The following is a 12,743-nucleotide window of genomic DNA, read 5'->3' as shown; positions in this document are numbered from 1 at the left end:
CCAACACCCTGGAATGACACTGGGACAGCAGGGGAAGCATGTCTGGGGGCATAAAAGTCACTTTATTTCATGGAAATCCCTGTCAGTTTGCGATTTTCGCAAGCTAACTTTTCCCCATAGAAATGCATTGGCCAGTGCTGATTGGCCAGAGTACGGAACTCGACCAATCAGCGCTGGCTCTGCTGGAGGAGGCGGAGTCTAAGATCGCTCCACACCAGTCTCCATTCAGGTCCGACCTTAGACTCCGCCTCCTCCGGCAGAGCCAGCGCTGATTGGCCGAAGGCTGGCCAATGCATTCCTATGCGAATGCAGAGACTTAGCAGTGCTGAGTCAGTTTTGCTCAACTACACATCTGATGCACACTCGGCACTGCTACATCAGATGTAGCAATCTGATGTAGCAGAGCCGAGGGTGCACTAGAACCCCTGTGCAAACTCAGTTCACGCTAATAGAATGCATTGGCCAGCGCTGATTGGCCAATGCATTCTATTAGCCCGATGAAGTAGAGCTGAATGTGTGTGCTAAGCACACACATTCAGCACTGCTTCATCACGCCAATACAATGCATTAGCCAGTGCTGATTGGCCAGAGTACGGAATTCGGCCAATCAGCGCTGGCTCTGCTGGAGGAGGCGGAGTCTAAGGTCGGACCTGAATGGAGACTGGTGTGGAGCGATCTTAGACTCCGCCTCCTCCAGCAGAGCCAGCGCTGATTGGTCGAGTTCCGTACTCTGGCCAATCAGCGCTGGCCAATGCATCCGTATGGGAAAAAGTTTATCTCACAAAAATCACAATTACACACCCGATAGAGCCCCAAAAAGTTATTTTTAATAACATTCCCCCCTAAATAAAGGTTATCCCTAGCTATCCCTGCCTGTACAGCTATCCCTGTCTCATAGTCACAAAGTTCACATTCTCATATGACCCGGATTTGAAATCCACTATTCGTCTAAAATGGAGGTCACCTGATTTCGGCAGCCAATGACTTTTTCCAATTTTTTTCAATGCCCCCGGTGTCGTAGTTCCTGGGGAATCGAATTTTGGCGCACTTTACCACGCGGTGTTCGATTCGAACATGGCGAACACCCTGATATCCGATCGAACATGTGTTCGATAGAACACTGTTCGCTCATCTCTAATTACTACCACCAGTGCTTAGGTTTTCTCAGTGCAGGGCCCTGTGTGCTGCTGCCTGTAGTCTGATATGGTATCAGGGTTTGCCAGGAATATTGCATTACATTGGTGATATCTCTGCAGGATTCGCTCCCTAACCCTAATCCATAAGCAGCTGGGATTCCACTGAAGGCCAAATACCAATGTCTTCTGGCACACAACCCGGGGAAGACTTCTGGGACGTTTCAAGCACCAGCTGAAGTTTCAGTGAGTTCCTGGCTCCCACCCCCTGTTCTTACAGCCACTTGCATCTGTGCCCTGAATTACTGAGTCATCTGCAGCTTTGCTATGGACACTCTGATGGGTCTTCCTTTCCTTTGACTCTTGAAAATACAAAACTTTTTTGTTTTTTTTTCCCACAAACTTTATATTTTTGCGTACATTACTTGGTTTGGCTTTAAATGATGCTCATGGTAGATTTTGACTCTTCACTAAAGAGTTCTACCTGGCTCCTGGATTGGTTTGGTTGGGTTTTCTTCATCCATGATGTTGTGTAATGCATGCCCAGCTTTTTCATGACATTGCCTATTAACTGGAATTTAGGACTCAGTGGTCTCCCAACTGTTATATTGAGACCTGTGTAATGATCTGATACTGAAATTTAGTGTGTGTCAATAATAGAAGTAAACATGAGCTATCAGTGTATATTTGCATATGTGTAATGCATGCCCAGCTTTTTCATGACATTGCCTATTAACTGGAATTTAGGACTCAGTGGTCTCCCAACTGTTATATTGAGACCTGTGTAATGATCTGATACTGAAATTTAGTGTGTGTCAATAATAGAAGTAAACATGAGCTATCAGTGTATATTTGCATATGTCGTATACTTAGTTTACAATTCCTTCCAGTAATGTATTATGTCCTGCTGTTTTATTACACAGGTGTAGTTTTAGTCACTGTTTATAGTGCATTTGGCCTATGCTGGCATTGAGCGTACTGTAATAAGCGTCATCAGCCAATCCCAAACTGGTATGTGACATTAATATGTGATATTCCTGTTTAGGCAACTGTATATGTGTGTTAGGCTATGTTTACATGTGTGCCACAGTCTCTGTTGGAGACTCCATTGCAGTGTCTGTTGAAAATTGGCAGAGAAAAAAAGTCCTGCAAGTATGGCTTTTTCCATTGCTGTTTTTACTTTAAAAATTATGAACACCCAACAGGCCCTATTATAGTCATTGGAGTCTGCCAGACTCCATGTGTAGCTTCTGCTTTAGTTGTCCACGACTAGGTGACACTGGTGTGAATCTGGTGTTAGATGTAAGGAATTTTCTCCTCGCACCGCCATTTGGAAGGTAGTGTTCTGTAGATTAATACCTGTTTTTTCAAGAAATCTAAGGCTGGGTTCACACGGGGGTTTTTGGTCCGGGTTTTGACGCAGAATCTTGAGGCGGATTCCGCGGCATATTCAGCCACGGATGTCCGTGGTGCGACACTTCCTCCCAACAAGGGCCATTCGTTTGGGTCTAATCCGGAGCAGAATGCTGCGACTGGATACCAGTGCACTGTATGCACTGCACCGGCATACAGTCACGGCTAGCCGTTTTTTTTGGACCGGATTCTGAGGCGGCCTCCGCGTCAAAATCCGGTCCAAAAACCTCTGCGTGAACCCAGCCTAAGGGCATAATTTGGAATTAAGCAAAGCCAGTAAAACTCTTCGAAAAGATGGTTTAAAAGGTTTACTTCTTATCATTGTCTGTACCCTATAAAGAGATTTTTTCACTAGGATGTACCTCCTCAAGACCACCTCAGTCCATATACTGTATTAGGGTATATGGAAATCATAGTCAGAACCGAGAGGTATACTGTTGTAGCCACCTTATTGCCCAGGAGCAGTGGCATAAAAGGGACAAGGACTGTCTGAGACAATTCTAGTAAATCTCTACAAAATGGAACTTCTGATAACGGAGTATATGGTTCCTTTGTAAGACACAATAACTAACATGTCACTTATGTTTATTTCTAGGCCCGGAACCTACAGACGGGAGAGCTGGCTGCGGTGAAGATTATTAAACTTGAGCCTGGTGAGTATTAGGTTTACGGATCCTTTTGAGGAAGTGAAGTTACATGTCTAAAGCTATGTTCACACAACTGTGTGCATTCACTACCTCATGTGGCATCTTGCATACTGTGCTTTTTCACAGATCATACACAGCATTTGGTTGTGACGTCTGGTCATGTGAATGGATCCTAAGGACTGTATACAAAAAGAGTGAGGTGGTACTACTTAATGCAGATTTGAAGTAGCAAGTTAGGATAGGGGAAATATACTATTGAGTAATCCTTTGGTGGTGCTCTCAGTAAAAAATATAGTCCATATTGAATATGAAGAAGAAGAAAAAAACTGGACACTCACCAACAGGAGGATACGGTAAAACCTTACAATTTTCTTTTAAAAAATCCATTAGAAGTATACACGGGAGGAGGCACGCCTGAGAAGAGGGAGTGACAGCCGTTTCGTGCTGTTTTAGCACTTTTTCAAGCTTTGAACTTGGATGGATTTTTGAAAATAAAGTTGTAAGGTTTTACCGTATCCTCCTGTTGGTGAGTGCCCAGTTTTTTTTCTTCTTCTTTATATTCAATAAGGATCCTAAGGACTGTTTGAGACAGCCATGTCTGGACGTGGGAATACGGTCTTTATAGTAACCAGATTTACCAGGCCGAGTGCAGCTTGTCTGCGTGGATATGCCAAGTTCAGTTCAGCTAGGCTAAGTTATGGCCAGTAAATCCGGCTGATACAGCCATGTAGAACCAGCCATAGATGTGGTGTAATCCAATGAAATATCAGATTACTTGTGACCTGAATAGAAATATTTCATGTAGCAGCTTATCCCATTGTATTCATTTCCTGTTCACTTGATGTTCCTGTCTTCCATTGTTTCTACGTGCTGAATCTTTGTCCTTGAGAAGTAGAAGTGCTTCCCCCATGCCCTATAAAAAGGCTCTCAGAGGCTACATTTAGGTATAGCACCTTTGGACTGACAGAAACAGGAGTCAGTTTGATTAATATTCCTGCTATTTATAGTATATAGTACAGCATATTTCTTAGGCAGGTATGAGTTTTGAGTAAACAAAATCAACGTCCAGTCAATGTTTGGTGTGCCCAACTTTTGCCTTCAAAACAGCATTCGTTTTTCTAGGTAAACATGCTCGCAGTGTTTGAAGGAACTCGGCAGGGAGGTTCTTTTAAGCATTTTGGAGAACTGACCACAGATTGTCTATGGATATAGGCTTGCTCAAATGCTTCTGTCTCTTCATGCAAACCCAGACAGACTGGATGATGTTGAGAATCCATGTTGCCATTGTAAAGGACATAATACCTCACCGCTTGAGTTATTTTTTTTCCCCCTTGTCCTACTGGATCCCCAGAAACTAGAAGTTCACTAAGCCAGGTCTAACCTACATTTACCAAGATGTATAGCTTGGATCTTCCTTAATATGTTCACTGAATTACTTTGTCCACAATGGCGCCCATTTTTGTCCGTTTCTAACAATCCCTCAGTAGACTCAAGTCTATAGTGGTATCTGCAAAAATATCTGTGCCACGAATGCAAAGCGGCTATGGGAAAACAGCCTTTTTTTTTTTTTTTTTTTATGTAGATTATGAGCCCCACATAGAGCTCACAATGTACATTTTTTTCCCTATCAGTATGTCTTTTTTTGGAATATGGGATGGAAATCCATGCAAACATGGGGAGAACATGCAAACTCCTTGAAGATGTTTTTTTTCCCTTGGTGAGATTTGAACACCAGGACCCCAGAGCTGCAAGGCTGCAGTGCTAACCACTGAGCCACCGTTGGCCCCTGGAAAGCAGCCATTTTGTTCACAGTTGAGTGAATAAGACCTTTGAATCCTATGAAACAGCTATTAGGAGAAATGGGATTATTGAAGCTCCCACATTCAGTATAGAATACTTTGTGTAATGTATTGTGTTATCAGTATAGGAGCTTGGAAGGCAGAGGGATTGTAAAGTAAATGTCATAGGGTTGGTTTCGCAAAGGCAACACCTATTGATATGCTATATTGGGGCATTTGAAAGTCATAGAGGGGTTAACCCTTGCCTGGATCTCATGCAGCTGATATATCCAGCCCATCCATTCATAACCTGGTCGCTCACTTATTTTTAAGCTATGCTTGTTCCTGCTGGTCAGTAAAAGTTAGAAAAGTTAGAATACCAGCAGCCATTTTTTTTAAAAAGGGTCTATGTTGTTGTGATTTCCTGGTGCTTATGTTTTTGGGATACCTATGAGATGACTTTGTGTTTCTCATAGCAGTAAACAATGAGGGTCCTGCTTTACAAGTATGTCTGACATTGAGGATCTGGTTGCTATGAGCAAATGCACTATTTCCATCCCATCTTTTTTCCTCCATATGGCATAAATTATGGGATTCAATTATTAGCCAACTCTACTGGTATTTATATAAAATATATATATAAACAATCCGGTCTGCCAGCAACTTGTATGGATGGGAAAATGTCCTTTTATTGTACACCACGTATCGGTCCACACTAGGACCTTTCAAGTGAGAAAGGTCCTAGTGTGGACCGATACGTGGTGTGAGAAAGGTCCTAGTGTGGACCTATACGTGGTGTACTGCTTTTTTCAATAAAAGGACATTTTCCATCCATACAAGTTGCTGACAGACCGGATTGTTTTTTCTATTGCAAACCCTTTTGCCTGGAGAGGGGTTTCTGCTGTGCAATTTATGGGATGATCCCCAGATTTGCTGGTGCTGCTACAATTATATATCATTCCATTTTGCTGTAAAACTGTAGAGTTGCTACAGTGTGAAGACTTCTCACCTCAGTACTGTATACAGATCGTGTCATTGTGTTTTCTTTCACTTCCTGTCATGGTTTCCTGGCCTCTCACCTACCATTCACTATATCACTGTTGCGAAGATATATGGCTAGTGCAGCTGCTCACTGGCCATATCCATTTAGCATTTAGGCCTGGCTATTGCGATGATGACACCTTGCCACTTTTCAGTGATTTTTTTGCAATGAATTTGGCCCTTGAAATTCACTACAAATTCTGCAGCGGGTTATTATTTCTATGACTTTACTTGGTTATTTGCATTGATCAAGGAAAATTAAATTCACACAGTATTAAATCCTCACCGCTCTCTAGAGGGAACTTTCACTATTCTTTTGAACAGATGTTCTTACTATTCCCACGTGAATACATAGCGGGTGTGTAAAGTTTTTGCTTCATTGGTTTTACAGCACAACAGGAAGAGAAAAGAACCCCCCTTCCTCCAAACACAGATCGAAAGCTGCGCTATTTGAATGCACTAAAGCCAGGCTCAAGTTTAGGAAATTGATTTGATCTCTTTTCCCCAAATATTATTTATTTATTTATTTATTTATTTATTTATTTAGATTTACTTTTAGAATTTGTGATGATTTAGACAGCAGTCACATTCACTACCGCAAGCTGCCTGTCAGCTGTGACTTCACATCTCCAAGTTCCCCCCTGCTTGATATGTTTGTATATATGTTACCAGCAATGTTTGAAATCCGGCATTGTATAGAATGCCTAAAATTAGTCGGGTATGTATGAAACGATTCGCCATTTCACACATTGCCTAGGCATTCTATACAATGCCAAATGAGAAAGCGGCAAAGTATGAAATAAGTGACATTCTTGCTTCGGTAAGGCACTAGCAGCTTCTCCGATTGCACGCTTCTAGCCTGAACCCGCCGCACTCGTGATACGACGGTCTCTGCCGTTGCCTCAGGCTTAGACTTAGTTTTGTTCGTGAATGTCCATGAAAATGTGGGAGGAGGAGCAGGCTGGAGTGTTGGAGAAGGACACAAAACAACGATTCGACGAAGAACTGTCCAAAATTCGAGGGAATGCTGCCAAAAACAGTATTTGCTTTGGCCTTTAATAAATTTTAGGTTTTGTACAACTTTCATTGTATTTTAATAGATTTTTTGGAAATGGCACTCTCATTCCATGTTTGGTTTTTCATACTTCGCCTAAATAGCATTTGGTATTCTATAGAATGCCTAGGCAAAGTATGTAACAATTCTCCCATTTCATACATTGCCTAAAAACACCGGGTATTCTATACAATGCCTGCTTTTCATACATTGCCTGTAACATATACACTATCATACTAGGAGATTGCAGCATGGGAGATGCACTTATTTGCTCACAACATTGTTTTTAATAATTCATTCAGAAAACATCTCTTGGCATGCATTATAATAACATGAAGTGCAACTGTACAATGTGGAATTAAATGTGGTTCTATACTATTTGTGAGAAGGTGACAGGCAGAGTGCTGGAGTCATGGTATATCTCCACCAGATACCTGACCTATGTGTGGTCCTGGGTGGATTTTGAATAAGCTGCAGCCTAGATTTGGGTCATAGGCAGAGCCTGCACTTCAGAGGAGATCCTGGGAGGAGGGGAAGTGGTTGGGTCTGTCCTGTCCTGACACTGAGAGCCTTGTGTTACGGTACAGTGTTGTTTTGGCTGGTAGTAAGCCACACGAATCAACCTTGAAAGAGCAGTTTTATGTTATGTATGATACCAGCAGTCTGTGCCTCCTAGCAAAATGGACAGGTCATGCGAACGTAGGGTTTTATAATGGGGAAGTGCATAGGACTAGGGATTCATTGCAGATGGACAGACATTGTAAAAGGTGCCCTGGTGGCTGGCAATAACAGTGTTATATTTCATTCTGTCAGGTTGTTTGTCATTCCAAGTCATGCCAGGCAGTCTCCACTCCCTCTAGTGACACACAAGGTTTTCTGAGCTGTGTGCTGTGTACTCCCTGTGTCACTAATGTAACCAGCTTTTGTTCTCCAGGTCTTGTATGTAACTCTATACAGGGAGGTTCCCTGGTGATGCGGATGTGTCATCTGTGGACAGTAGGTAACTGGTATCACTGTGAGGTCACTGTGGTTTCATGTAACCAGGGTACATCATGGGGTGACCTCATCCACAAGTGCCTTACTGGCCTGGCACATTGACAGTAATTCTCTGTAGCCCAGAGGCCTTACATTCTGGATAACATGTTACGGTTTATTCCAGTGTACAGATCTACTGTAGTAGGGCTGAGTTTATCCACCACTACGTCAGTGCTTGTAAATAAGGGCAGATTTACCAGTTAAACCAAATACAACTAGTTACTTTTCTACCATTTTTATTTACCATTTTCGATCCAGCCCCACAGATACAGACAAGTTTTCCCTTATGAATGGGTCCCATTTTTGTTAATATGCATATTAGCTCTTTCACATACTGTCAAAAATATCTGAAATATCTGTCTGCAATGCTGGTTTCTGGTCCCAGACTTTCTAAAGCTTGTGCAAAATATCCATGCTGACTTGCACCTCACTGAATGGTAATGGAGAGCAAATAAAATGTGACTATGCTAAAATCTATGTAAAAGTCTGCATGGCAAATAATATCATGTGCAGCTAGAATATAAAGCCGTGTTCTCTTCCATAACCACATTTTTAAATCATCCCAATAAATTAAAAAAAAAAAAGTAAATAAATGAATCAACTTTGCCATAGGTCAGCAACATTTTAGGAGATTATTATTTGTATAAAGAAAAATGACCAAAAACTGTCGATCTTCCCGAACACTTATTTTCCGCAGGCTAAAAATTTCCAATGTGGCCAAACTATTTTTTGCACTTAGAAGTTTGCTGTCTTTCACACTATTTTTAGAACCTACTTTCAGCCTAAATGAGCAAAATCTGTTTTTTAGACAAATTAAAGTCTAACCTGTAAGACTGTACATAAGAAAAAGATTAAAACAGCCTATCCTGAAAACTGAGACCTAATACACTCTATTGACCACAGCCAGGCTGAATACAGGTGTGTTTCTAAAAATCACTAACTAAAGTTGCAGTTGCAGTGGAGCAACTATGGCTGTATAAGTCTCCAAACACCTGAAAAGGTGGTCTCTCCCTAAGGATGGACGTTATCCCCATAATCTGGTCTCTCAGCCTCTCACTTCTACCAAATCAATTCTCTCTTGGCTGCGCTGATGAAGTCCAACCAGACAGAAACGGTGCCGTCCGTAGCTGAGGAATTGATTTGGTTATAACCCCGCATTATGCAGTAAAGACTTCTGGGAAAGTCGAACATGATGTTCAGGGTGCTTCCCATAGAGGGCGGCATAACAGAGGCACTGTCTCCCTGTTTACATCTTAGGAGTCAGATTTGCATATTCTTCCCATGTAACTAAAGACAAGAAAATAACTTTCAGTAGTCCCTAAGGTTTACAGAATTTTCTGTGGTGCAGTAGCCTCTTGCTTGGAACCTGTAGTGTTCCAACCTTATGGGATATTTGTCCACTGTAACCATCATTTGGGAGACCTCATAGTTTTCCCGTCTGCGTCCCCCACCCCCACTAATTTTTCCTTTAACTCAAAACTGAACATCCGGACTCTAGCCATATGTAGCCAGTGTGTGTCTCTGTAGGCTCTTTGCTCTTCTCGCTCAGCTCTTTCTTCAAAGACTTCCCTGCTGATTCATTGTTCTCGACTTCCTCAAAATGACTTCCATTCCATGCATTTTTTGCAATTTTGCTCAAAGTTCTTTAACTTCTAAAACCAACAACAGACATCTAGTTGCTGGAACTGTCTAAAGACGGCCTTAATGTAATGTGACGTGTGCGCCATTGCTGCATTCCTTTACATTGAGTGCACCATTTGTTCCTTTTTTTTTTTTTTTTTATACTGTGTTCCCATCAGGCTATGCCGCTCCCTGGCGTTGTCCTGAAATAGCAGGTGAAGCATCTCCTCCCCAGACGATCGAAGTGTACTTGGGCGTTGGACCCGCTCTCAGCCACTGTCAATTGACAGGCCTTCTGTAAACAAATACTTCTAGTGCTTGTCCCAGCTTGTCTTCCTTGTAGAGCTGCATTGCAAAGGGAATTGAGTCTTAACAGGCAGTTTTTTTGCTTGCAATGAAAGCATTAGAAAAGCATGCTACTTGTATGCACACGCTGACGGCTGTGTAAAAGCACCAGCTCTACAAGGGAGGGTAGATGTATTTTTGGCACAAGACTTGACAGCCATGTTGTAGCCTGGGCCAGTAGACTCAAATACAGCCCTGATCAAGTGAAAACACGCTCCACGTTAGCTAGTAGGTTAAGGGTTAATTAGGAGTGGCATTTAACTTGGTGTAGTGCAGGTTGGCCTTGTTTTCACAGTATATGACATGTCTTGTTCAAGCTTAAAGGGAAACTGACGGAAAACCGGAATTTCCCAAAGTATATATTCATTAGGGCATCTGAAGCGCACAGCTAAGTGGGCCGTAGATGGCTGACTCTGGACTGGCATCTAGCAATATTCTGGAAATGCAGTCTGTTCTAGCCACATTATGGAGAGGACCTGCAAGTAGCAGCTTGGTAAAGCCATGTATTTAATGGTCACCCACAGGTTTCAGTGATTGCAATGTAATACTACACTTCCCTCATGTCGACATAACTGTGACATAGAAATCTCAGACCAAAAGAAAAAAAATATGGACACATGATGACCTCTGTTATAAGAAATGGTAGAGTCCTAGTGCATAGTTCTGATCCGAATCACAAATCCATATTGGATTCTAGTTCAAGAGAAGGAACTGCGCTTGTCCAGAGAGGTATTTAGTGTGTGGATCTACTGTAATACAGTTTCTTGGATTAATACCTCTCTGGACAAGTGCAGTTCCTTCTCATGGAACCAGAATCCAATATGGATTTCGGATTTGGTCCTTCTATCTATGCTTCCCGACACCCCTGGGTGACCATAGGTTCCTGTTGCTCCAGCCGTTCCAGAGACCAGTAAACACTGTTACATGTGTGTTACGGTACTTGTGACCTTTCTCACAACTCTATAAGGTGAGAGTCCTACCACTTTTTTTTCTGCATTAAATTCCCCTATTGCATAGCAGTATTACACTATGCACTGCTCGGGGCTGTTTTTTTCAAAGTCAAGGGAACAAGTGCAGGTTGCAGACCCTGCACATCATTGTGCCAGTGGTGCTGTGCAAAGGGAAAAGTCTGCAAGCACTTCAGCACTGTGGCCTCTTCATTCAGGTGATGGGTGGACCAAAGGTCCGGCCATCACTGATCAGTATGTTAGTGCATTTCCACACAATATGTCCTAACATAAATTGATGGGTGGGAAAACCACATTTAAGTGTTTGATACAAAATAGATTTCAATCCACCCCAATTTGTGAATATGTGATCCAATTCTGTAACTATGCTGAGAATGAGTGAGTTATCTGCAACCCCATTCACATTTATCAGGGAAACAAAAAGCTTGCAAGCATTATTGTTCAGCAGACAAGAAACACTTAGGAGTAAGCGGCATGCTGCTTGTTCTGGGGGTGCCCAGTGAATGAGCTGATCAATCTCATATTTCTGCTACACATCCTGTAGTAAAGTACCGTATATACTCGAGTATAAGCCAAACTTTTCAGCACAGTTTTTGTGCTGAAAAAGCCTCCCTCGGCTTATACTCGAGTCAAGCAAAAAAAAAAAAAAAAAATAATTTTTTTTTTTTTTTTTTTTTGGGGGGGGGGGGGGTGTCTATAACCAGCCGCAATAGTAATGTATAGAATCTTCCATAAAATAGTGAAAAAAAAGAAGCTTTAAAAAAAATATAATAAAAATAATAAAGTAATAAAAGTTCTAAGTCCCTCCTTTCCCTAGAATACATATAAAAGTAGAAAATGACTGTGAAACACATACACATTAGGTATCCCGGTGTCAAAGTGCCCGACCTACTGAATATAGGGGATCTGCAGTGCTCCTGTTCCATCGGGAAGGGGTTAATAGGAGCACTGCAGATACCCTATAGTCAGCCAGGCTGAATTCCAAGTGGGGGTAAAAAAACTCAGTCCTCAAGCACAGGGAAAGGGCAGACAGACAATCAAACACCCCCTCCCCTTCCCCAGCACCCAGCAACTACTGCACCCAAAAACTCCGACCATTTTAATTTTTTTAAATTTTTCAGTAGCTGCTGCATTTCCCCCCTCGGCTTATACTCAAGTCAGTAAGTTTTCCCAGTTTTTTTGTGGTAAAATTAGGGGCCTCGGCTTATATTCGGGTCGGCTTATTCTCGAGTATATACGGTAATTTCTGATTTACCATAGCCAAATCTGACCTGTGTGAACATACCTTTTATAGTGTGGATTCGCTTTCGGTGTCTCTTAGATGAACCTATGAATATAAATAGTTTTTATTATCCCAATTGGACACATAACAATCCAGTAATAAATTACCGTTGGTAAATCCAGCAGCAACAGCTTTTACAACATAGATTTATTACTGTAAACTGCAGCCTCTATTTCAATGTTTTATATGCAGGACTTTGGTGTGTTATATTCAGGACATTGGTGCTTTATATGCAGGACATTGGTGCTTTATATTGGACCCTTCAGTCCTATTAAGGGAACATTGCTGATCAACAAGGTAGACATTGCTATAAATAAACGTCCCTCTCCAGAGATAAGCTCCCCTATATGAGCTGCTTGGAGGGGGAGATTGGGCATGAGAGAGACATGAGATAGTGATGTTCCCATATCTGATTTCCAAATTGTCA

At 42.0% G+C, this 12,743-nt stretch overlaps 1 protein-coding gene across 1 annotated transcript in view; it reads left to right on the top strand.

Annotated features, from left to right (window-relative positions):
- MAP4K5 (mitogen-activated protein kinase kinase kinase kinase 5) overlaps positions 1-12,743 on the top strand; it is an 81,962-nt gene that overhangs the window by 25,904 nt on the left and 43,315 nt on the right. Inside the window, exon 2 of the mRNA XM_075282593.1 lies at positions 3,142-3,199. Coding sequence (XP_075138694.1) covers positions 3,142-3,199 — 58 coding nt within the window. The remainder of the gene's footprint in view (positions 1-3,141; positions 3,200-12,743) is intronic.

This window comes from Leptodactylus fuscus, chromosome 7, assembly GCF_031893055.1.
Source record: "Leptodactylus fuscus isolate aLepFus1 chromosome 7, aLepFus1.hap2, whole genome shotgun sequence".
NCBI classification, from domain to species: Eukaryota; Metazoa; Chordata; class Amphibia; order Anura; family Leptodactylidae; genus Leptodactylus; species Leptodactylus fuscus.
Note: the sequence above shows the minus strand (reverse complement) of the source record. Positions and strands in the feature narration are given on the sequence as shown.